Genomic DNA, 25,600 nt, shown 5'->3' on the forward strand with positions numbered 1-25,600 from the left:
AGTTTTATTTAAAAAGAAAACTGTGGTAACACAATCTATTTTTCAATCATTTGCATAAATAAAGGAAATTCAGGTTATGTATAGTTATCTCTACACAGGTCACTAATGCATATACTAAGAATGCACTTGGCTTGGTAAATAGTTTCTAAAATCCTACAGCTTTTAAATTGTTTTTATTTGAAAATAAGCTATTCCCCTCATTCCCATTTTCTCAGTCTTCCCCACTTCTCTTCAAGGGTTGCTGCTCTGGAACATGCTGGCGATCTCCTTGAAAGCTTCTTCCTCTCTCTGCCAGAGGCCAGAGAAATCAATCAAGAGGAGATACGGCTAGAACAAGTCAGTCTCTTACGGTCCTGTCTCCAGCTTCAGATCGGTTCCTTCCCACTCTTCTTCTCTGGTCAGATTACGGAGTGCATCATTTTGTGCCCTTGGCGTCATGATCATACATCCTCATTGTTTGAGTATACACAGAAATGTAAAAGTTCCCGTTTGGGATTGGTAGCATAAACCTACATTTCCAACTTCCTCAAATGCCTTTAACCTAGCTGTATGATTATAGATTAATGGAGTGTGGGTCCCGGACCAGACAATGTTAGAGTTTGATTTGTTCAGACCATTGGTTAAAGTGACTCATTATCACCCCATGCAGCTGTCTGCCTCCTATGGAGGAGGCCCTGCTTCCCCCTTGCTAAGCCAGAGCATGGTCAAACTGCCCTTTCTCCAGGCCTTCAAGGCCATCAGCCCAGGTAGAAGTTGGCATGCTCCGATACGGGTCCAGCAGAATCCGGAAGCACCGGACGATGAGGATGCCCAAGAAAATAAACAATAAAGCCACAAAAACGAAAGTTGTCTTCTGCTCCAGGGACATGCTAGAATCTGTTGACATGTTGCCAAGAGGCACCAGGGGTGAAGGGTCAGATGGCTCGCCATCCATGGTGCAGGGAGACCAGAGCACTGGGTTGCCTGGTTGCCTTTTCTTCCATCATCAGCCCGCTGAGATCATGGTGGCACAGCACCCTGCAGAGGCCAGGTGATCTTCAGGGAGAAAGAGAACGACAATGAGTGACCATCAGGCAGCCATGGTGTTTTGTTGGCTCAGAGTACTATTGTTCCGAGAGAATCCCATAACCACAGATGCTTAATTATATGTAACTGTGGAGAAGAATATTTTCCTCTTGCACAAAACTATCAGCATGCTCTCAGGACGGCCACCTGGGGCTAGGAGGAGTGGGCAGGTGTGCAACTATCACAGAGTAGATGAGAGATGTGTAAGGTAATGCTGATCTCAAGATGTACTGCCAAGTGGACACCAAAACCCAGCCTCCTCCTGCCAGGTCCCTTCTGGTTTCCCTCTAGCCAGAGTACTCCTTATTAATGTATGTATCTGTTTGAAAGGCTGACTTACACAAAGGGAGGTCTTCCACCCACTGGTTCACTCTCCCAAACGCCTGCAACAACCATGGTTGGAAGCCAGGTATGTAGAATTGCATTCAGATGTCCCACATGGGTGGTAATAGCCCAGGTACATACGCAATCTTCCATCGCTTTCCAAAATGTATTAGCATGGGACAGAATTAGAGGCAGAACAACCAAGATGCAAGCCGGCATTTAGACACGGGGTGCTACAGGGAGGCAGCCTAAATAAATATGCCAGGACATCGGCCTCTATTACTCTCACAACACTCTTAGAGTCCTCGTCAAGGGAAGAGTTTAGTACCAGGGCTGTGACACATGTTAGCCACTTGATCTCAGTTCCAGGAAGGCTAGGATCTCTAACATCCCAATTCAAGGGGTCTGAAGCCCAAAGGAGTGATTGGTGTAGGAGCTCCGTCAGGGAATGCTGGGTTTGGGACTATGATCTTGACTCTTCTACTAAGTGACCTTAGAGAGGTCGTGAAAATTTAATGATCCAAGCAGAAAAATCCATGGCACATCTTACATGCTATGATAAGGAGGAATGTCTGTGAAAATCTCTGGGAGGGTATATACAGAAGAAGCAAAGCAAAGCAAAAGCCAAACAAATCACTGCTGGACTGAAGACTAAGTGGAGGAAGCCATGCGTCTTCCTGCCATAGCCAGGGGAGAAGGCTGGCATATCAGACTCCCTCAACACCAAGTTCCTGATCCTTTTTTTTTCTTTCTTCTGCAAACAAAGGCCAAGTTCAACACTAGACCCCCTGAATACCTAGGGAATGGAGCTACAAAAAAAGAATTGATGGACGGCCTGATTTTCAAAGGCCAGCTTTCTTGCAGTAGCTTCCTTTCATGTAAGGGCACTAGGTCGTGAGGAAGGCAAAGGACAAGTTATTGCTTCTTCCATGTGATTGGTGGGAAAATGGAAGTGAATAGATATTGCTGTTCACTTACAAAGGCAAATCAAAGTACCTACAGAGGACATTAGAAGCTTCAGATCCTGAACTAAGCCTATTTAAATCACATTTTGCAAAGAAAAATGTGTATGAAGACAGTAGAAAACCATGACATATTTATTACAGCATTGCTCACAAGAAAAGAAACGGTATAGCAGAGCAGCTGCTCTAGATGCAGACATGGATCCAAAAGATATCATGCTCAACGAAAATAAGTGACCAAATAAAACAGAAATTATGACCCAAAGCCAAACACAATCATCACTGCATCAAGTACAGCACGAGTCATCCTCAAAACAACCAGAAAACAGGTGCACAGTTCAAAGTGTATAAAAATCACTTTTGGACAAACAGCTTATAAGTGGGTATCTGGACAGAAGGAACTGTCCATTTAGGGGCGACAGATCCTTTGTGTAATCCTGTCACTTTGAATTTCTTTTTCAAGGTGAGAGGAGCTGCCAGGTTCATGTTTACTCTTTTAAAGCAAGACTGGAATACATTTTGATTGCATTTTTTAAAAAGTAAGTTTCCTTAGGCACACAGAGGGTGACACTGAATTGACTTGGGTATCTGCTTACTTTTGAGCATCCTCTCAGTGTGGTTGTTGATTCTGACATTGGACAAATACAATGGGACTGGAGGGATAGATGGAAGCAAGTGGGGACAGGGCCACTGACATAGCTCTCCCGATCATGTCCAAATAGGACCATCTAGTCCCAGCCAAGATGTTCATACTGGGCCCTGTCATTGCCACAGACATCCTGTCCAGGGCCTGAGTCAAAGGAAAGCCCTTTGAGGATGGAGAGGTGGCTACCCCGGCCACACCTGCATGTCCACTCTTGCCCTTCCATGTTCTGATGAAGCTTCCCTCCCTTTGGGGCTGCTCTACTGCTGCTGTGTGAGAATCTCGTTCTGTGGCTGTTTTTCCGTCTGCCAAGAGGCTGGAGTGTTTTTCTTGCTCTCAAGAGAGCTGAGATAGGGATACATGTCCCGGAAGTTCTGGAAATAGAGGAAGAACAAAGCCCACTAACTGGACACGTTTACGGATGTGTAAAATCCAAAGAAAACAGGGAAAATCTAGACAGGGAACCTCCTGAGCCATGAGCAGAACAATCACTTGGCCAGTTCTCCCCCAGCCACTTCTAGTCTGGCTGAGAACCATCTTGACAGACAAGGACAGTCTTTCCCAGCTTTCTCCTATACTAGGGACAAACTACCACACCACCTTGTTCTACGGTGACATCTCATGCCTTCTGGTACTCGCATATATTCTCCAACCAGCACTCAAAATCACGCAGGTAGGAACTGCAGCTACAGGGAACTGTTCCAGAAGCCCCAGCAAATAAGCTGATCAGGTTCACTAGAGTCTCTGCCACACCTTCTTACAGATGATTCTGGGCCCCAGCTTCTCCACCTGGAGCCCTGCTACCTGAAGGATTTAACAGTCTTTTTTTATGGACATGGCAGTTAAGCTGTAACTTGGGACACCCACATCTTCTCTCCAAATGCCTATATCGAAGGCCTAGCTTCACTCCCTATCCCAGCTTTGTTCTAATGCACACCCTGGGAGAGAGAAGTGATGGCTCAAATGCTTGGTTTCCTGCCACTTAGAAATCAGACCCTGGACTCAGCGTGATAGCCTGACGGCTAAAGTTCTTGTGCCAGTATCCCATATGGGCACTGGTTCTAATCCCAGCAGCCCCACTTCCCATCCAGCTCCCTGCCTGTGGCCTGGGAAAGCAGTTGAAGATGGCCCAAAGCCTTGGGACCCTGCACCCATGTGGGAGACCCAGCAGAAGCTCTGGCTTCAGATCGGCTCAGTTCCGGATGTTGCGGTTACTTGGGGGTGAATCATCAGAAGGAAGATCTTCCTCTCTGACTCTCCTCCTCTGTGTATATCTGACTTTGCAATAAAAATAAATAAATCTTAAAAAAAAATCAGACCCTGACTTGGCTTTAGCCTGACCCAGTTCCAGGTACTGAAGGGTATTTGGGGAGTGAGCTAGCAGATGGAATATTCTCTTTCTCTCCCTTGATCTCTAAATAAATAAATAAATAAATAAATAAATAAATAAATAAATAAATAAAATCTGCTCTACTTTGCAGCTCTTCTACCCTGTGATTATTAAAGGGCAACAGATTGATTGTCTCTACACCTGGTCACATGTTTTGAGAAGCCTGCTAAAACACAAATGCATATTATTCCAACTTCTATATCACCGATCCCTTCCAGACACACCAAATGGAGGAGCAGAGGGCACAGATTCTTGAAAACTCTACAGCACACTGTAAATAGTGCAGCCACCCTCCCTGCATCCATGGAGACTACGTTTTTACTGAGGTACTATCTTTCTATGAAATCATCAAAGCCTCTTAAAAGTCAATGTTCTACCAAAGAAAGTAAGTTTTTTGTTCATATGTGAGCAGAAATTTGACTAGGATGACTGTTCCTGCCTGAATTCCAGGGGAGCAATGTGACACAGAGAAAAAAGAATTGAGGGAAGGTCTTGCTAGGAATGAGGGGCTGTTAACAGGGATGTGGGGTAAACCTGGATCCACAGAGCAGGTGGCCCAAAACAGAAGGCTCCAGGTGTGTAAAGTGCAAGCTTGCAGATGGTAAAAATTGGAAAAAGAGAAACACCAACTATTTCCCACTTTTCACCTAAGGACTGATGGAAATCCCTGGGAACACCTGACTGATTCTAAATCTGCAATCAGCTCATTAATAATTTGCAAGTTTCAAAGCTCAACAGCATGTCTAGGTTGAAGGAAGTATCAGATGCACGGTAATATAGAGGAAACGGAATACACCTTGCCACCTGATTGGCCGGCAGATAAAAAGCAAGCTGGAGAATAATAAGTCCATCAAATTGTGTGACTACCATAATACAGAAATATTCAAAGACATCCAAATTTTTTAAATCCTTGAAAGATAAATATCCCTCTCAAGTAGCAGCAACTCTTAGAAAATGTTCATGACTGCCTTTGTCCAAACAATGAAATCTATTGTTAGGATGAACACTGACTTGTGAACATTCTGAAAATGATCTCAACAGATTCTGACATGAGCTTCATAAATCTACATCCCAACACATGGCAGTTAGTTTCAGTACGAGGCAGGGCTACACGTACTCACAGTGGTATTTCAGTCTTCACTGGTTTTCCCCAGCACGCAGCAAATCCCTTGGCCGAGACCATGTGTGTGTGCTCAGGAAAGAAAGTTGAATTTTAATAGTGGGCCAAGAAAGCCTTCACTCAAAGATATTCCTTTCAAAAACTGATGCAACGCCTCCCTGATTGTGTGCCCAGCTCCCTGGGCTCTGTGGCAAGCACCAAGTACGGACCGCTCTGAATGTGTCTGAAGCCTGTGCCAGAACAGCACAGCACAGCCACAGCCATTCCCGCCACAAGCCACTTGCTGTAGTTTTGGTCACTTTCAACACCACTGTCTCATGCTCTGTTCACTCTTTCTGTGTGCTGGGTTCTGGTTTACTCCCATCCTAAATCTTGCCTCTCTTCCCCAGAAAATCTGTGAAATCCAGTATCCACTGCCCATGAATCCTGTTATGAATCTGATGCCCTGCTGGTTTCTGATCCATAAATCAGGACTTACTCTCACTGCAGCACTGTCGGCTATTTTCACTGGTTTACAAAGGAGCAAAATCAGATCAGCTTCAGCCTCCAGTGAAATGGCCAATCTATAGAAAGGGATTAACTTACATGTACTTGACCTTGGGGACCTCCAAGAAGAATGTGCTTGATTCGTTATTCCACTCGATCTCACACCTGCTGTTTGAACACCTGCAAGTTTTCCATCTTCTAATGCTCTCCCAGCCTCCCTTTTCCCACCTGTGGAATTTCTCCCTTTCTCTCAGGGTCCACACCAAAGACCCTTCCCTAAAGGGGCCTCACACCCCCTACTTCTTGAAGGCTGGAGTCGTGGCTTCCTCCTGTGAACCCAGGGCTGTCCCCTGCCTCTGGCCCAGTGTTGATTACGGCACAAGTCTGGATGCTGTCGCCTGTCCTTTACTAGGCAACAAGTTCCTCAAGGAATTCCTTGCTGTTGTCCAGGGACCAGACTTCAAACCTGAAGGTGCTAGGTAACTGACGAAGAAAGAAAGAAGAAAAGCACAAGCCATTGGCTGACCTGGGATGACAGATGTTTGCATTAGAAATAAGTTAGTGTTTCAAAGGATCACAGATACGAAGTTCAGGGTCCAAGGACACTTAAATAACCATGAATCCTGGGGAATAAAAAGGCACTAAGTTATTTGGCTCTTGACATCTTCCTGGGCCTCAGTGCTGATGGGCAGGGTCCAAAATTTAAAAAAAAATCAGTGAGAGCTGGCCACTTCTCCTCCTACTGAAGAGGTTGATACTTTCTTCCCTGGTCTTCTTTTTGCTGAAGAAAGGCAGCTATTTAAAATACCTTGAATTCTAATCCTACACAGAAACTCTTAAGGTCAACATATACCAGATCTCCGGCTTTGACCCAATGGACATTTTATTTCATTAGCATCTCATTGCACAATTTTACAGTAAGAAAAAGTATTTTCTTGGAGGAAAAAATAGATATTAAAGCAAAGATATGGTTCTTATTTTTAAAGTGACAGCAACAGATTCAGGAAAGGGCATCTGGCTCCTTGTCCTGCAGAACCAAACTCAGCCCTTGGTTCCACGGTCTCACTCCTGAGGACACGGCCTCCAATGCTGAGCCTCCTGCTGAGGATGGCAATAGGCACAGTGCCGGTACAGCCCTCCTGGCACACAGCATGTGCTCAAGACACACGTGGTAATGATACCACCTTTGAACAAAATCAAACTTACATCTAATTTCTGGTGTGCAAAAGAGCACACATAAGAAATTATATAAAAAATTGCCCAGAATTGCAAAAATCTTCACCCAAGCCTTCTTGCACAATCTTGCACAATCTGCAAAAGCAGGCTGGACTCTGAATTCTTCCCCACTGCGCTCAAATGAGGCACGGGTTGTGCTTCACACCTCCCCTGCCAACAGCAGACGGAGCTTGAGCTGTAAGCCCACCTAAACCATAAGTCTGCCATGCCTAGTTTGTAAAACTTTTTAACCAGAGACCTTATTATATGACCTGACATGCTTTCACAGGCAGGTGAAGGAGCAGGCCTTGCACTGAGCAGGAACACTCCAGGGTTGTCCACTTGACATGTATGCGTGATGGTCAGCACATTTTGTTCCCTAGAGGCAGGCTGTGAACCTTATTTCTATTTACCCAGCAGACTATGGAGAGCAATTGTAGGCTCTAAGAGCCGGGAGACGGCCAGCTTGTCAGGCCTGAATTTGCGGTAACTGTCTGCATTGGTGGGCAGCAGCTCTGAGGCCGACAAAAAAGCCTTGACTTGCAGGGGTGAGAGTACCACATATCCTAACACTGAGTCAGAACAGAATTCCCCTCCTACTTGCTGAGCTAAAGAAGCTGCACTTGCCTTCGTAGAACTGGAGCATCTTGAAGCACTTCTCCCTCTGTGACCCACTCACCCACCCTACACATGGAAACCTCCCTGGGCAATTCAATTTTACGTCTCCTCTCACAACGGCAAGACCCTGCATAAGTTACTCCATGATGAGGAATCCAGTCACTGCTTGGAGCCTCTGGAAGTACTGAATATCAGCCCAGAGAACAATGTTTTCTAGATGCAAAGAATCCATGGTCCTTTTGGCGGCCAGCGAGGAAGCTCAGGTAAAGACTTCCTGATTCCTCCCAGGTGCCGCCTCCATTTTCCTTCTCTCCACCCTTCTTTCTGGATTTGAGCACACATGAACACAAGCCAATGGCTATATGCCTTCCCTCCACCCCAAATCAGCCCTCCTGCTACAATGCAGCTACCCCAGTGCTTCCAAATTCACAGCATGGCTAAGGGGGAATAATATTTTATACTCCTAAAAAACAAACCCCAGGCTACTGACAGCCCCCCAAAATGATGATACTAAAGAAATGTCAATGTGGTCGGCTATGACTGTCAACAGGCAGTTTGGGAAGTGCCGGCAACCCTCCTTCCCTCGACAAAGACAGCCTGCAGTCCTGGGTGCTGGGTGTGGGAGTGGACCTCATCATTCTCACTCGCTGCTGTGTGTCGGCTCCGGGTCAGCAGAAGGCCTTATTCTACGTCCTGAACTCCCACTCTCCCCCAGCAGTTCTTCTTCCCCGCTCCTCAGCTTGCTCCTAACAACTGCTGAAGAGTTTCTAAGGGACTGCAGAGCCAAGCTGCAGCCCAGCTGGGAGCCACCCACGAGGGTGCCTGGGCAGGAACCACTGCCATCCAAACGCGCTGTTCACAAACCAAACTTGCGATTTCCAACACTGAACCCTGTTTTAGCTAGCTTCCTCTCCTTTTCCTTGTGTGTTCCACAACGCCAAAGACAGCTTGCTGAAACCTCACGCGGCTAGTGCCGTACACCATCACCCAGGAACAGTCAGCAGCGTCCTTAGAAGTTGTCAACTTCTGCTCCTTGGTAAACAAATACAAACAGCCTCTTACATTTTGGAAGGTTGGATGTTCTAGGTGAACGTTAAAAATCTATCACATCAGGCAAACAGCTTTCAAGAATGATTTACTGCATTGTACAGGAGAAGCAAAGAAGCCCGTTTCTTTACTCATTTATTCAGTCTCCCTGCCACAGCAAACTTCAGCATGCTCTAAAAATCAAGGCATCACGACACTTCACTGCTTCCTATTAACTTTACCTGGGCACTGTTTAATCCAACTTCATCTAACACCTAGATTTAAATTCAGAACTTGGATCTCAAAGGCATCCATGCGGTTGTGGCTCATGCACAAATTGTGAAGTTGGAGAAAAGCATCTAATTTTCCCACCAAAGATACCGTCTGGGTCAAGTACCTGAATCCGGCTGAGCAAACACAGGGTCCATCGCCTGGTGGAACAGTTACAGGTAGTTAGAAGCCTCTTCAGTTTCCATTCTTCCTGACCAGGCTGTGTGCAGGCAGCAGTCAGTGGTGTCTGCAGGCAGCCGATGGCACACACTAGCTCGGAAGCTGTTGTTTTCAGGCTCAGAAACTTCCCATTAGAACCCGGAGTTGGAGGAGCATCGCCTGTCTGTGCGAGGCATCGTTAGCGGCCAATACAGCTGCTGCTCTGAGACGAGCCATGATTTCAGTTCTGCCTCAGCAACTCTTCAGAGGATTGTGCTTCAGTGAGTGGAGCAGTAGTCTAGCAGTGATGCTGAAATCATTTTCAACGAAGCATTAACATTCAAAAGGAGTGTAGGAAGGGGGTGGGGGTGGGGGCACATCACTGGGCATTCCCACACCTTCCCAAAATCAAAGCCATAAATCTACCAGGGCTCTGTCTTCTCTATTGATTGCTGACATGATTCCTCTTTGGGGATGTCAATTAGCACCTCGCAGCCACTGCCTTCCTATTGATCATGGTTTATGACCTTCAGGCCAACTAAATTAATGGCAAGACTTCCAGGGAAGCCCCCAGGTTGGCATGCAGGCGCTGAAGACTGCTTTCCCTAAACAAAGTAAAGTGACCTTTGAGAAAAGCAGTGTTTATCGGAGGCGGAAAGGAAAGAACAATTTAAAAAAAGAACAAAAGCAGGTTTGCACCACCTGTTTGTCAATTTGCTTGGCTGTCAGTTGTCAGGTTCAGTGTCTCTCTAGCCAGCCTGGATAACTGTGGCCTTGGCAGTTCTCCAGCCACACACAGGCCACCTGAGACCACTTGATGATTTAAGAAGACAGAACTTTGTTGATTTAAAGAGTTGTTCTCACGCAATGGATTCTAGTTACAGGGCACAATATACCAAGGCTCCTCAACAAATTTGTGGAAAATTAAATTAAAACTTGAGTTTATTTTGGTGCCAACCCCCCCCCTACATTGAAATCCAAGTAGAGCTTTTTCGTTTTTAACAGAATATGCATAAATTTTTAAGGTCCTTTCATACTTCAGCTAGTTCTTTCACATATTATGCTGAAATACATTGGAAAACATTTGAAGATACTATCCTTCTTTAGCAAAAAAAAAAAAAAAAAAAACCTTCCCTGCAGAGAATGCCACATAGCTTTAAGGTGGGCCATCCTCATGGTCTGGCAATTCACTGCTCTCTTTATTGAAGTAGACATGTGCTCAGCAGCAGCACACCCACCACCCAGCCCGTGACAGGTGCATGATGCTCACAGCCATCTCTGACTCTGCTTGTGGCCTGTGCTATCTCCTTGGTGCTAGCAGAATGAGATGAAACTCATTCCTAAGAGGAAGATTTCATCCAGCTAACAGTACACAACAACTGTGCAGGAGCCTCGGACACGTGAAGATCCTTGAAGATCCAAAGCTTCCTGCTAAGGTCTAAGTTCCAAGCAAGAGCTTCAGAGCAGACACTAACCTCTAGAGAACATGAGGGTCCTCTCCCCAAGTGTTTTCCTGATTTTTAATTCAATGTTCTTCCCTGTTAGCTTTGTTAAACTTACTCTTTTTCACACACACACAACCCAGATAACAACAGGACAAAGGACACTCAGCCGAGCGCTGCCACCCAGAGCTAACTGACACCCCTGAGTTTTACAGCCACCTTAAGGTGCTGGTAGAAGAAGCGCCCTATCTTGCCTGTGCCCATGGTGTGTCTCAGCAAACCTTTTTACCCCACCCACCTCTCCTAAACTTATCATTCCACATGGTGAGAAAGTACCAGAAATGAATCTGGGTTCCTGCCACAGAGGCCTCACAGCAGGTGGCTGTGGAGACCTAATGGAACTGGAGACGCTGTGGGGTCATCCTTTAGATGCTTTGCAGGCTGAGTCCATCCTAGGCAGGGGACTGCCTGGCCTATTTTTAACACTCTGCAGGGAAGTAGATTCCACAACCCCCTCTGACAACCTCTGTTTAAACCAACTCCTCCGCAGCTTACTCAGCCTAAATGGATTGGCACATTTCTCTAGCTTGGTCCATGATGAGAAAGCCAGTCACTCTCTGCCACAATATTTTCCTAGAATGTTCTTTGCCCTGGCTCCAAAACATAAAATAAACTAGACAGACCAACAATTACATTATGAGGATCTGGTGGTCTGTATAGCACCAACTTGGAAGACTGCTTTTAGGAGATAATTAGAACCGGACTTATCGCCAGCTGTCCTTCAGCCTGTGCCACTGGGTTACACGAATGATCATGAATTCTGAAGCATTAAACAAGGGTTTCCTTCAGAGGTCTCATACTAAGTCCTGTTTTGTTATTCTTTAATAATCTTCATAGCTCTTCCCAAATTTCTGTTTAACAGGGGAAGCCTAAAATGCCACACATAGCGGCACACACCTCGTACTCACACGTAGTTGTGATCCAACGTGATGACCAGTGATGGTTAATGGCTACATACACGAGGCCTCTGCCTGAGCATCCTGGTCCCAGGGTCACTCCTGGAACCTCCCTTTGTATCACTACTTACACAATACAGCACGAGTTAATATTAATCAGAAATCTGTTACGAGATCTTTTCCAATATTTTGATTTCAAGCCTCATCGTTAATGTTCTTTGATTACAAACTATTTCTTTAATGTCCTATCATGTACTTGCTTTTAAAAATTTATTTTATGAATCTGAAAGGTAGACTTGCAGCAACAGGGGGGAAGGGCCAATGCAGCGTGGTAGCAAAGCAAGCTAATCTTCCACCTGCAGCACCAGCATTCCTTATGGATGCTGATTCATGACCTGGTTGCTGCTACTGATCCAGCTCTCTCTCTACGTATGGCTTGGGAAGGCAGTGAAGGATGGCTCAAATACTTGGGCCCCTGTATCCATGTGAGAGACCAGAGGAGTTAATTAGCAAACGAAAGATCTCTCTCTATGTAACCCTGCCTTTCAAACTAAAATAAACATTTTTTAAAAGCTGGGGGAGAATGAGAGATCCTCCATCTGCTGGCTTATTTGCCAAATGGCCACAATGATCAGAATTTGGTCAGGCCAAAGCTAGAAGTCAGAAGTTTCATCAGGGTCTCCCAGTAGGGAGTAGGGGCCCAAGCACTTCTACAAGGCACATGAGCAGGAAGCTGGATCAGAAGTGGACAGCCAGATACGAATGGATGTTCATAGAGGATGCCAGCACTGCAAATGGTGCCCTTAACTGTTATGCCATCAGACTGGCCCTCCTATCATGCACTTTTCCTTAAAGAACTAAACAACAAACATGAAAGAGGGCTTTCCAAACCATCAGGTTTTATGCCAAGCCTGTGCTATTATTATTATTATTGTGTTTCTTTCTGGCTCAAATTCTCAAAATAAAATTGAATCAATTCCTAGCACAATTTTCGTGATATAAATAGGGTTTTTGTCAGTAGACTCTTTGTAAAAATACTTCCTCTATGTATATTCTTTGTTTCATTTATTCAAAAAGCATTCGTTAAGTACCCTGATGTCATCTAATCTTCCTTGTCACATGTTCAGACTCAAGCCCAGGCTCACATGTGTTCAGGTTGTGTTTTGGCCATAACTGGGAGGTTCCCTGGATAGCAAACTTCCAGGCAAAGTCATTGGCCTTCCTGCTACTGGTTGAGCCCTTTTCCACACTATTTCCCTTCTTAACCTGCCCCTTCCCTGCACCCCCCCCCAGCAGACCTAAAAATTCTGTGCTAACCTCCCTGCATCATTTTTGACTTGTAAGCACTTCAACAATGCAAAGACCTTCAGCGCTTATCTGCCATGCACTTGCGCAACACAGTATGTTGCCATAATTGAGCACTTCAGAGACAAATGCACACACAAGGTGAATAGCAGGGACTTATTGGTCTCTCAGACCTCAGGTCTCCTTTGCCTGAGTCAAATATAACACAAGCAAGGACCAGGAAGTATGAAATGAGGGTAGAAAAATAGGCAGGTTAGTTTACCTATTGACAATCCTATACCCTTATTGCTTTTCATCCATGGAAACAGAGTAAAAACTAATTAATGGACATGACTGCAATTTTTCTGCCTCCTTGATCTAAAAATATCAACCAATATTCATGCAATAAAACGGCTTTTATTTTTAAACAATCAAGAGCAGCTCTATTCTAATGTCCTTTTAATTTGTTCAGGTTGAAATATCAGTTTATTTATCTATCCAACTGTCTTCACAGGTCAGTGAACATTCAAAGCGCAAGGGAACAGGTTTAATAATATTCACACCAAGCTCCTAAGTTAGGATTTTTATTTAAGCATTATTAAAAGCAAGCAGGTTAAAGTCCGATGGCAGATTGGCAGCCTCCTTGTTTGATCTTTTCTGGAACACATTTTGTACACTTTGCCTCTGTGTGATGCTGAATGCTCAGTTAGTGGCTAGTGAATCCACAACATGGACATGCTTGAAATGAAGATGAGGAACATGCAACACAACGACTCAGCGGCGACGAATTAGAAAGGAAGAAAATACTGATAGAAGGCAATACTCTGGAGGACTGTAGATTGCCTGCAAAATTAAGCTTGTTCGCTCTTTCCTATAAGTCAAACTAATAAAACATACAGAAAGGGAATTCATCGTACTTGCCAACAAGCTGATCTCCAACCCTAAGAAACAATGACTTCACAAAATACTCTGCAGCAGTTCTACTTAGAGACAATACTGCCAACATTTTAGTCATTAATTCTAATCGCAGTCTGAAAGTACAAGAGCATCACTTTGCATCATTCATTGTTCAAAGGACGTACTTCAGAGTTAACAGCCTGGTGGGTAAATTTGTTCTTTTAAAGTGACTTGTACAATAATAACAATTTTCATAATGGTTTTAAAATGCTTAATGCCTTTAAAATGTCATATAAAGTGCCAATTAAAGTGTTATATAAATCACTCCTCTACGTTTTTGTGGCGTCATCTTGGACCTGCTCTTTCTCTTCAGCTGCAGGCTAGAAAGGAACTGGACTGCACACTGAGGCTGCATACTGAGCAGCCTAGAACTTCAGGGTACCCGAGAAAACCAAACGCAGCATCCCTGGGAAGAACTGACCACTTTTCCCAGTTCTAATATCTGACAAAAATCTGTAACTGAGCAATTTTCTTTGGAGAAATTAATTTGCAAACATCCAGATAAGGAGGGGGAAAAATCATAGCAAGCAGTTTTATAAATCCTCTAAAAAATCATGAAAACCCCATTTCAGTGTTTGACGCTCAAACTTGTTGTAACAGTAGAGGAAGGACTGAGGCACTGATAATAACCAGAAACTGTGATATATGGACAATGAATGTGAATTTCAGTGCCTTGGCTGCTATATCTTCAAGATGATGTATTCACTGCTTGCAAAAATACTTAACTTTACAAACATCTTAATATTTCAGTGAGAAAAAAATCAGGACTTCCAGTTTTGTAACATATTACTAAAATAGGCAGACACAAAGTTATGTCTTTGTTTTCTAATTCTAGGTTCTGACCTTTGATGGAAGGCCTACCCTTTATAATTTCGACAGTGAATAATGAATAATATATATTTATGTATAATGTGTGTATAAATATTATAAATCATCTTCAACGTGTCATAAATAACATTAAGTCAACTCATGATCTTGTTAAGCATGCATTCTGGGGGAGCCTAGACCCAAAGGTAATTTAATTCAATAAGGCCTCAAATTTGTATTTTGAATCAGAAATCTACACGATTAATGATATTGGTCCTATTAAGTCTACACTTTGGTAAATGAAACAGCTTATTGATTTGTTCACTCCTAGACTATTTGTAGGAATGTTATTTATGTTGAAAAAGAGTCTGAAGCTGAACATCTGGGTGCCACAGACTCCTCTGAAAACTTGATTAAATACATCTACCCATCACTCAAAAAATGCATGGAGAAGCTCTGTCTAGGCTTCCTATTTAGAATACTACATCTTCTCTTCCTCCTTTTCTCATCTCCAGGTCAAGTGCCAGTCACCAGTGGCCAGTATAAAATCCCACAGTGAAGAAGACAACAGAATGGAACAATGGGCAGAGAGAAGCATGGTCCATTTCTGGGAGAGGAAGCCTGCACAGAGGACCTGAGGAGTGAGGTGGCAGAGCTGGGGACATGGGCAGAAGGGTTGCAGCTGCAGAGGCTGTGGCTGCCCCCAGGGAAGTCAGTGAGGGCAGCTGGAAGGCATGGGGAGCCACAAGCAACACTCAGCCTTGCAAAACTGTAGATGCGCCTTGGGTGGGTACAGTGGGAAATGCAGCTGTTGGGAGAGATGGTGGCAAGTTTGAGCCAAATGATCGGCTGGAGGATAGCAGGAACATCACAGAAGATGCCAGCAAGAAAGTGGCAAGTTTGGCATTGATATCCATGAAAATAGAAGACAATAAGTGAGAGAATTTGCTAGTGTAACTGTCTAAATTCCTTCTCCTTGGGGATAGCTCAGAGGGGAGGACAGTGCACAGGCTGTTTCTCCTTGTAAGTCCTTCTGTGCAATCTGTTTGACTGTTTAATCTGTGTGCACATTGATTAACTATGTGTGATTTCACCTTGCAAAAAAATAGTCAATGCAGTGTGGGTAACTTTGCTGGCCCCAGGCAAGGAATTTCTCAGGATGTAAGTAACCCATTCCAAATTAGTGGGTGATTCTTTGAGACAAGGGAGTTTCTTAGAACACCCAGAATCTTCCTCCTAGGACCTCGGTTTATTTTTCATTTAAGCAAATCTAACTTCTATGTGCACTTAAAATGTGATTTATTATAATCACATACAATGCAATGAAATCTAAATGACTGCCCTGGTTTTCCTATATCAAGCAGACGTCATTACTTTTTATGTTATCTATTTATTCATTTATATAACTAACTTCTATTTAAATATTTATTTGTTCATTTATTTATGTATGTATGTATTTATATCCCATTAAATTTCAAAAATGCTTGAAAAAAATCTATGTGGAAGATTATATGTCATTAGTGCTATCAGAACATCACATTTATTATGTATTCAGTGAATTTTTCCATTGTTTATCTTTTAAAATGTTAGATGTACTGGTTTATAAATTTTGAAGGATAGAACCCTTCTGGAATGATTATCTGGCTAAAATCTAGACATTATATTTAATTTTTAAAAAGAAAGTTTAAAATTTTTATTTTCACAGCAATTGTACACAGACAAATGCACTAGCATATGTTCAGGGTTTTGGACTAACACAAAAGTGGGAATGCAGGATAGCAAATCAATCGGGACTGAATATAATTTAGGGGAAAAAACTAAAAGAACTTGTATAAAAAGCTACTCTTCATTTGAAGCGTGAATAGTGATTTTAAACTCATCTGAGCTAGACCAGGTATTAGTCAAGCGTTCCTCCAGTTCCTATCACCCTCCTGAGAATGCCCTTCAGCATGGTTTTAGGATGGGTCCTTGCTTTTGTTCTCAACATTTTTCTTACTTCAAAAGTGGATGTTGGGTTAATTGAGAAAAATGAACATTTACTCTTGCCAATAGAGCTGAGATTGGTGGTGCATATCCTGACTATGTTTAGGAGTCTGGGTCAAACACCAATATGATATTCAGTGAACTATGGATCACTAACATGTAAGCCAAGAAAAGCTCTGTTTGCAAATGGGAAAACAATGAAGAAAAATCTCTCCATTATTTCCTGCACATGCCCACTTTCCTGGACCAATGCAAGAGGCAGACTGGGCCATTCATCATTAAACAATCACACCTTTCCGGGCCCTGCCTTCTAGAATTAGCCTTGTGCCCCAAGACGAGTGCTCCCTGGCTCCCAGAACTGTGCCTGGGCCTTCTCTAGGGATGCAGGCCATGCCTTGTCTGTCTATCTGATTACAATTCCTTACAACTTCTTTTTAACCTTCCTCACTTTGTGGTACCATCTTTCCAAAATTACAACTTTCCCCTGCCATCTGTTCATTTTAAATAATGAATTACCTTTCTTCTATCAAATATCCCTGGTCAGGAAACTAACCATGAGAAAGATGAATGGTACATGTTCATGCAACTAGAACCAACAACCACTCTTTTTATATCCTCCTAATATCTAATGCCACAAAACCCATAATAAATTAACAATAATACCAGCCTCACTATAACAAAACTCATCACCTTTTTTTCCTGGTGTTTCTAGAATTAATTTTCACAATGGTTACGGTTGAATCCTCTTAAAGGTAGATGTGTGTGCCTGTATTTGTTTTGACTTTTGGTTATAGTGCAAGATGTTTGGCCACAAAAGCTGGGGCTTTTTACTGACTACATTAGGAAAGGGAGACATTTTACCCATTTACTTCACTGTGTTACAACATGGCTCATAGATTCTCCCCAATGATTTTCTCTGGCAACCTCCTCATCCCACTTTGCCTGTCATGTTAAAATAATTCTAAACACTCATACCCATTAATTATTTTCTTTCAACTAGCGATCGTCATTTATATCAGGCAAGTTATACAAGATAATTCTGATTTTAAAAAGCTCCTTTCTTGGTACACAGTCATTAGAGGTCATCTGAGGATTCTGTTCTTACGCCATCATAGTCTACATTCCAGGACTTAGAAAGGCCAGACTCTACCAGACACGGAGGTGGAGGTACAGTTCTAAGAGGGAGGAGCAGAGCTTGTGCTGACTCCTTACGGAAGCTTCCACGTGGCTCATATCACAATAGACAAAACAAATCTCATGCGTGACTGCACCTGAACTTAGTGGGCTGAGAAGTAAGAACTTCTCGCAGTCACATACCGAGAGTGTACCTCATATTTAACTTGGAGTTTGACCCTCTGAGTGACACCCCCCCCCCACTCAAAGACAAGGGCCCTACAATAGCATTTCTTCACCATAACAACCCCTCATTTCAACATTCCTGAACTCCATCCTACATGTCAACATAGCCTCCTGTTCTGCCCTTGCTCCACTGACACCTGCTCTTCACTGGACTTCCTGCTCAGCCTCTTGGCCTCCTCTTTACTTCCAGGCTTTTGATGGATGGGTTTCCTTAGTGGTTTTTGTCTGTGACCTGCTGGATCCTCTTTCAGATCACATCTTATAGGTCTAAAGTGGCTGCTCAATGAGCGAGCAGCCCTAGAACGCTAGACATTTTGTACTAGGCAAAGGTGCAGCCTGGCACTTCCAGACACATTCCCACCTCCTGGCCCTGGTTGTGCCCTAAAGATTCGGTGGCCACACCCAGTTCTTCACAGCAGCAATACAGTCCCAAGACATGAGATCTTATTAGTCTAACTTTATAGCTACATAAACAAGGTTTGGGGGAAGCAACACAATTTGTCCAGGAACACAAAAATCCCATTTAAAACTGGCTTATGCCAACTTCTCGCTCCTCTGCAGAGCCTAAGGTAAACAAACATGGCAGGATCTCAAAATAACTCAAAGTCTGATAAGGGTCTCTGGAAAAACAGGGACATTCATGGCTTAGCGGGTGGGAAAGGTGGACGCAGACACTGAAAGGAACTGCCTCACCTCTGGCATGGGACAGAATTGCTCCTTTATCTGCAGAAGTGCCTTTTTCCAGCACAGAGAACAGCTGTGGTAGGTGGGTGGCAGATATGGGACTGAATACCCACAGGGAGGCAAGTGCCCAAGTCTGAGGTCCTGAGAGAGGAGAGTTATTTAGTGTCTCTGTTTCATAACCATGACTCGCTTGCTGGGCTGGAAAACGGCTTGTGCATTTGTCAGAGATCATTGATGTTCGCCTCCCTGGATCGTGGGTACCACCTTCCATCATTTTACTGCTGTTTTCTGATGCAGCAGTTTCTCCAACACCTTTCCCATAACCACTTGATCTTCACCAACCCATCTGCTACCTGCAAGTAAAGCTGGAATTTTCAGAGAGCAGCACATTTGCAATCAGATGTTAAGTGCTAATTTAGGCAAGGGGACTTCACAAGGCACAGGCATTGTTTGACATTTCTGCATCATCGTTATCTGAGAACACAAGCCTGATGCTTCCTCACAAAAACCTAGAGAAAAGCCAACCAACCTACCAACCCTCACCTCAAGGCAGTGTTTCTGAAAGGACTAGGAGCATGTTACTGCTCCTGCATGGATTTAGTACAAGTGCCACTGTGTAGCCAGATCCCTAACCCACCAAGTAGGCAGCTAAACTCCCTTGGCTTCTTGCTACCACCTCTCCCCTTCACCTTCGGACAGCTGTATTTTTTTAAGCTAGGAGGCTGCATTAGGATGATACCTTTCGTGCAGTAGTTAAGATATGCATATCCCAGTGTGGCATTGTTTTTTTCTTTGTTTGTTTGTTTTTAAAATTTATGAATTTTTATTGAGAAGGCAGATTTACAGAGAGAAGGAGAGACAGAGAGAAACATCTTCCATCTGCTGGTTCACTCCCCAAATGGCCATAACAGTAGGAGCTGAGCCAAAGTCAGGAGCCAGGAGTTTCTTCGGGGTCTCCCATGTGGGTGCAGGGTCCCAAAGTTTTTGGCCATCTTCAACTGCTTCTCCAGGCCACAAGCAGGGAGCTGGATAAGAAGTGGGGCAGCTAGGATACAAACCACACCCATATGGAATCCCAGAATATGCAAGGTCAGGACTTTAACCACTAGGCTACTGCGCTGAACCCAACTATCTGTTTTTTATTCCCAGCTCTAGTTTATAACTCCACCTTTCTGCTAACAAAAACCCTAACAGACATCAGCGAGGGCTCAAGTAATTGGGTTCCAGTTATTCACATGAGATATCTGGATTTTGTTTCAAATTCTTGGCTTCAGCACCGACCTCCAGTCATTACAGACTTTACAGAAGTGAACCTGCCAATGACAGGATAGGATTGATTCTCTCTTTCCCTTTTCTCTCTCCCTCTCTCTTTCTCCATCTCTCCCTCTATGTGTGTATTGGGAGGGAGGAGGAATGTTTGTTTGCAACTTAATGACTAATATTTCTAGATGTTACAGTAGAAACGGTTAGGAGACCCTTAGCTGACTCCAGCTCTGGGCTAGGGGTTGGTTAGAAAAATGGCCTGCCCCGTTTATAAGTCTATAAAAATTACAACTTGATTGAAAGAAGAAACTTCATCAATATTTTCCATGTGCATGTTTTTCATTATAAAATCTCACAGTCCTAATTAGCGTGGTACCACACTAATTAGTGTGCACCACACAGCATCTCAGCGATGCTGCGCTGTAGGAGGTTTCCATAAATAAGTCAATCAAAGCTGTGCTACTGGAAGGATACTGAGTTCCTTTATTCCAGGGACAAGATTTTTCAGTCTCAGGCTATATCCTAACTAGAATGCAAACAAGGTACCATTTGGAGGGATTCTATGGATGTAACACATTCAGAGCTGTGCCATCTACTTCTGGGAAAAGAGTCCTGAACAACGCTGGGCCCTTTTGGCGATGCTCTGTAGGGACAAGACAGTGTAAAGACCCTGGAGACCTGCTCTCTAACCCTGGCTGGGACTCAAAGCTAATGGGCCTCACTTGTCCCAACTGCTAAAACAAGGCTCCGGCTAGACCTAAAAGCCCATGGTTCCTCATCTATCACATGCCCACAGGAAAACATTGCTATTCCCTTTGTCAAGCTTTCAGAAGCTCTTCAAAAACACTTAGCATACCCTGCAGGACAACTACAGGAGTGCAGGCCCTTCGAGAAAACCACCAGGTCGGGCTGGAGTGGTTCCAACACACCACAGGAGGCAAATTAGAAAGAAATTTTCATCTGGAGAGAAAGACTCATTTCTTGAGTCTTCATGGAAAAATGCATTGCCATGTAGTCTGCTTCTTGCAGTTAGAAAGAAAGGATGCTGACACTGACTACATTGCCACTAGCCTTAAGTCTTCACCTTCAGAGCTAGAGTTATGGAAATGGCAGTGTGAAGACCGTGAGACATAGTACCCCTCAGTGCAGCATCCTTTTCCTTCCACAGGTCATCCTGCTCAGCACTCAGTGTGGGGAGCGAAGGCAAGGAAAGAACAAATCAAGTACCTGATGGATGGAACACAATGACACACACAACCCTACATTTCAAATTGAAAAGATCAACTATCCAGAAATTTCTTCCCCAATCTGTCTGAGTATCAGAATAGTTCAGTGTTGCCTCTAAGACAATCATGGGGAATTATACTGTTATTCTAGAATATGTGAGTTCTCCTTTCACTGGTAGATGATAGGAAAGAAAAATCTGATTCCAGCCTCATGTTTTCCTAAATGGAAAGAAAACTAATTCAAACCGACTGTGATTTGAGTAACTGGTGCAGTTCAAACAGTGACTGTTAATAGCACTGGTTATTTTGCTTTCAAAAGTTGCTAATTATAAAATGAAAATAAATCTGATACGTTTCAAGCACAGGCAGGTTCTGTGAGGACTTAGGTGGGAATAATCAAAAACCAAGCAGCTTCCATCAGGGCCTCCAGTGGGAAGTTTCCTGAGATGCTAACCTAGTGGGGTTTGGCTGTTAGGAGTCCACCATTAGACTGAGTACATGCCCACATACTCAGGTGTCTTTGCCATTTCAGACCTTGTCGTACTCCACTATAATGTAATTTCCAAAGTATTTCTATTGTCAGTGATTGTCATCTGGGCTGGCTTCTCAGTCCATTGACCTATCTCTTAACAACCTCCAAAAACCACTCACCCACTGCAGGCTCTCCTCAATCGGCTTGGCGCTCTTCCAAAAGGACCCTCTACAGAATACTCAGTCAGCGAAATGATAACATAAATAATTCATAAGAAAAACTTTACTTAAAAAAATTAAATGACTTGATTATGAACATACAAAAGAATGAGATCGAATGGAAGGCCAGGAGTTCAGCGTTTCCATCAAACTAAGACATAAAGCAATTCGGATAATTGCATTTTTCTTCTTATCTCTTAGCTTCTCCATGTCTGAATTCACTGTGTACGTTAAATGGGAATTGTAATAGCACTTGCCTACCCCAAGGATTGCTTTAAGGATTACATGAGTCAAATGCTTATTAAAGAGAGCTTAGAAGGATACTGAAAAGCTAAGTTCATTTGGGCTCCTTAAGGCTGGAACAGCAATTTAGGAGAGACAAAGTTGAGGCAAGGAGACGAGGCTGATGCAAGAGGCCAGCAGAAAAGCAGACACTTGTGGTTCAGAAAGTATTCCATTGATTCTGCAGGTCGTAGGAGGGTTTTGTAAAGGAAGGAGATGGATCTGGCCGCGTTAGGGAATTGGCTGTCAGGCAGATCAACTTGAACCTGCTGAGGCTTCGTCCCCTTTGATTTAAGAATTGGCTGTGTCCAGAGGGTGTTACAAACTCCTAACTATGCCTGTTCCTTTGGGTGTGGAACCTGGTGATCTCAAAGTCCCTTCAAATCTCCAAATTCTAGCCATTTTCCTACAGTTAGTTCCTGCAAATCTGAAGCAACTGTTATTGGCTGAATTGAAGGAAGGTCTGACTGGTCATAAAGTTGGCCATGAACTTTTGTTAGGCAGAATGTGAAAAGAGAAAAAAGAACATACTCATTTTAGTTAGTTGCAAGAACACAACTATCTTCTATGTGTAAGAATGAGCTGTTACATAATCATAAATGTTACTTATCTTTTTTTCCGATTACACTAATAACCATAGCACATCTTCCCACAAGAAAGGCACAATTTTTCATTTTAGCATAAATCCAACAAATACAATACAAATTGAAAGCAAATGTCCATGTTCAAATTGGAATTGGAACTATAAAGAAATACTGAGCTGTATTCTAAACTATATATAATATTTATACAATTGTAGTTTTCTTTTTAAATTGAAACTTAAGTGCCAAACATCATTAAGGTATTTCAGATGTAACAATGCAATTCTCACAATCAGACTAAGCATTGTTTTCACAGTTTTGTAGAAAAATAAGCTGTGATAACTACTAGTTACGTAACTTGCTCAGGCTCACATACGAAGACAGTGGTGAGCGAGGAATTCAAACAGAAGCAGTTGCACTCTCAAGGACATCTGTTTAACTTCTACACCATTTCTTAATGTAGACAGAAAGTTCTTCATCTCAGCATCTGAGCTGAGCTAACAACTATGATCGTGCAATAAGAGATAAGTGATCATGAAACTATTGTCTCAGTGATTCTGCAGAATAGCCCAAGTTTAAAATCTTTAAGGAGCACAATTTTGTTGAATGAGCAACCTTTCACATAACACACATTCTATTTCTAATTCTACCTCAAGGTCACTGCGAAACCTTATATCTACTCCAAAGCCCATGTATGGCAGGACCCATTGAAGGCCCTCTACAAACACTCGAACTTCTGTGACACTGTCCCAGTGAGTTGCAAGCATTATCAGATTCCATTGGAATGAGGTGGCTCTGCATTTATGATGTGATATAGAACAGATTTTTCCTGTAAGTAATTCATGTATCACACACATGGTCAAGGCTGTGCACTGTTAGTTGGAAGACCCCACCAGGGAGAGCTTGTCTTCACTCAGTTGACAGTCATCTGACTTTATCTTACTTCACAAAGAGCTGTCAGTTTTTGATGTAAAATAGTAGAAGTCATAGAATACTGTGAAGTAGAAGTGGTTCCACCCTGCCTGTCATCCTTTGGTATGCAAAGCATAGGATTCAGGTTCTTCTTCCAACACAGACCTGCTGAGGTTCCCCTGCAGACAGTGGGGAATTCTCCAGTTTTGTGACACGTATATTTATTGAAATGTCATTATTATGTGTTTATCAGTGAAACTTTCAAAGAAGAACCAATGATTCCGGAAATGGAAATGTCTCAGACTACCTTGTGCGATCATTGTCCCTTGCATGTGTATATGTAATAGAATGTCATACTGTGTCTCATGAGAACAGAAAATATAAATAAAAACTAAACAAATAATAAGAAATAAAGCTTAGTTTTCTATTCTAATTCAATTCAGGAGTCAGCAAAATTCCACGTAAAGGGCTTCGCAAGCCAGGTGGTTTTAGAGTTTATTACTCATCTCTGTTGTGGCATAAGAACAGCCTCAGAAACACCCTCAAATGAGCATGTACGTGTTCCATTCATTTGCATTTCACATGCTTCTCATATTTCAACAAAGATTATTTTGCATTTGATTTCTTTCCTCTACTTAAAACTGTAAAATCACCCATGGCTCACAGGTTGTGTTAGAACGGATGGTAGGCTCATCATGACCTCCCATCCCTAGGCCCAGCTCTCCAGCCCTGATTTAATTCAGCTGAAAAAAATCTTTGAAAACAACAATCAGATCTGCCTTATCTAAAAAAGTAATTATAGGAATTCTCAAGATCATAGGAATTAAAAAGATCTTAAATCATTTGAGAGACAGAGTAAGAGAAAGAGAAATCTCTGTCCACTAGTTCACTCCTCAAACAGCTGGGACTGGGCCAGGACAAAGCTATTCACTGTGATGTCACATGGGTCTTCCACATCAGTGGCAGGAACTCAAGTACTTAGGCCATCACCTGCTGCCTTTGTGGAATGCAGGTGTCCCCAGCAGCTTAACTTGCTGCAGAACAATTTTTTTCTTTAATTTGAAAACATCACAGGAATTTACAAATGAGTACAAGGAATGAGAAAAGACAGAAGAACAGGGGAATCAAATAACTAAAACAACTATCCTTCAGAGTTGTTCTCAATGGACTGAACCACTGGAGACACTGCTCTTGGAGAAGCTCCTTAGGAATGCTGCTTTCACTTTGTACTTTGAAAATTCGGGTCACAGTTGAGCACAGATTGCTCAGCGGTGCTTCAAGAGGCTCCGCTGTGATCAGCATACACGCTGAAAAGACAGGACAGGAGCCATGGCTGCTCATGGAAGCCTGACAAATAGAGGCAAAATTACTCTGAAGAGAAAGCAAGCACTCGCATGCCGGTTGGTGTGTTGTAATGTGGGCCTTAAGTGTTGAAGAGTGCTTTCAGAGTAATTAAAATCCCATCTTTCTGAATCCAGCAAAAACCTTGTGATGGAGAGATTTCTGTAGAGCTGCGTGGTCCTCTGGTGTCTCGGTTGGACAACTTCAGCCACAACGACATCTGATGGATAATTTGTGCTGCAAGGGTCTCTGGTACGAAGGGGGGTTGTTCAGCCCAAGGCCAGTTCAGGGGGTTACGTACCTGTGACTGCCCTATTCGCCCTGGACACATTCTCTCCAAATAAATACTGAGATTCACAGGAGAGCTCAGCAAGACATAAAGGCATAAACTTCACTTTCACACCTACATATATTTTTGGAAATCACACTAGAGCAGCTAGAAATGGTTCATTTCAATGAGTTCCTAACCACAATTCTCAGAACCTGCAGAAGTTGATGCAATGCCAAACAGACATTAATTCTAGATGAACTTTCCTTCCAATTGGGAAGATCTTT

General features: G+C 43.2%; 1 protein-coding gene across 2 annotated transcripts; it reads right to left on the reverse strand.

The window, feature by feature from the left end:
* Window positions 1-214: 214 nt before the first annotated feature.
* Window positions 215-23,547, reverse strand: CTXN3 (cortexin 3). 2 transcript variants are annotated; one of them, XM_058677438.1, is made up of 2 exons: window positions 23,443-23,547; window positions 215-1,035 (listed from the first exon to the last, which is right to left on the reverse strand). In XM_058677438.1, exon 2 carries the CDS (start codon window positions 932-934, stop codon window positions 689-691), a length of 246 nt encoding a protein of 81 aa, XP_058533421.1. In that variant the 5' UTR covers window positions 935-1,035; window positions 23,443-23,547; the 3' UTR covers window positions 215-688. The 2 variants fall into 2 exon arrangements, with proteins under 2 accessions (XP_058533421.1, XP_012782868.1); XM_012927414.3 differs by lacking the exon at window positions 23,443-23,547 and adding an exon at window positions 9,247-9,965.
* Between the last annotated feature and the right edge of the window lie 2,053 nt (window positions 23,548-25,600).

The sequence above is a fragment of the Ochotona princeps genome, chromosome 19 (assembly GCF_030435755.1).
Source record: "Ochotona princeps isolate mOchPri1 chromosome 19, mOchPri1.hap1, whole genome shotgun sequence".
Lineage (NCBI taxonomy): Eukaryota > Metazoa > Chordata > Mammalia > Lagomorpha > Ochotonidae > Ochotona > Ochotona princeps.

Excerpts from the sequence above, each read along its gene's own strand:
- CTXN3 (XM_058677438.1), bottom strand. The coding sequence starts at position 934 with ATGGATGGCGAGCCATCTGACCCTTCACCCCTGGTGCCTCTTGGCAAC.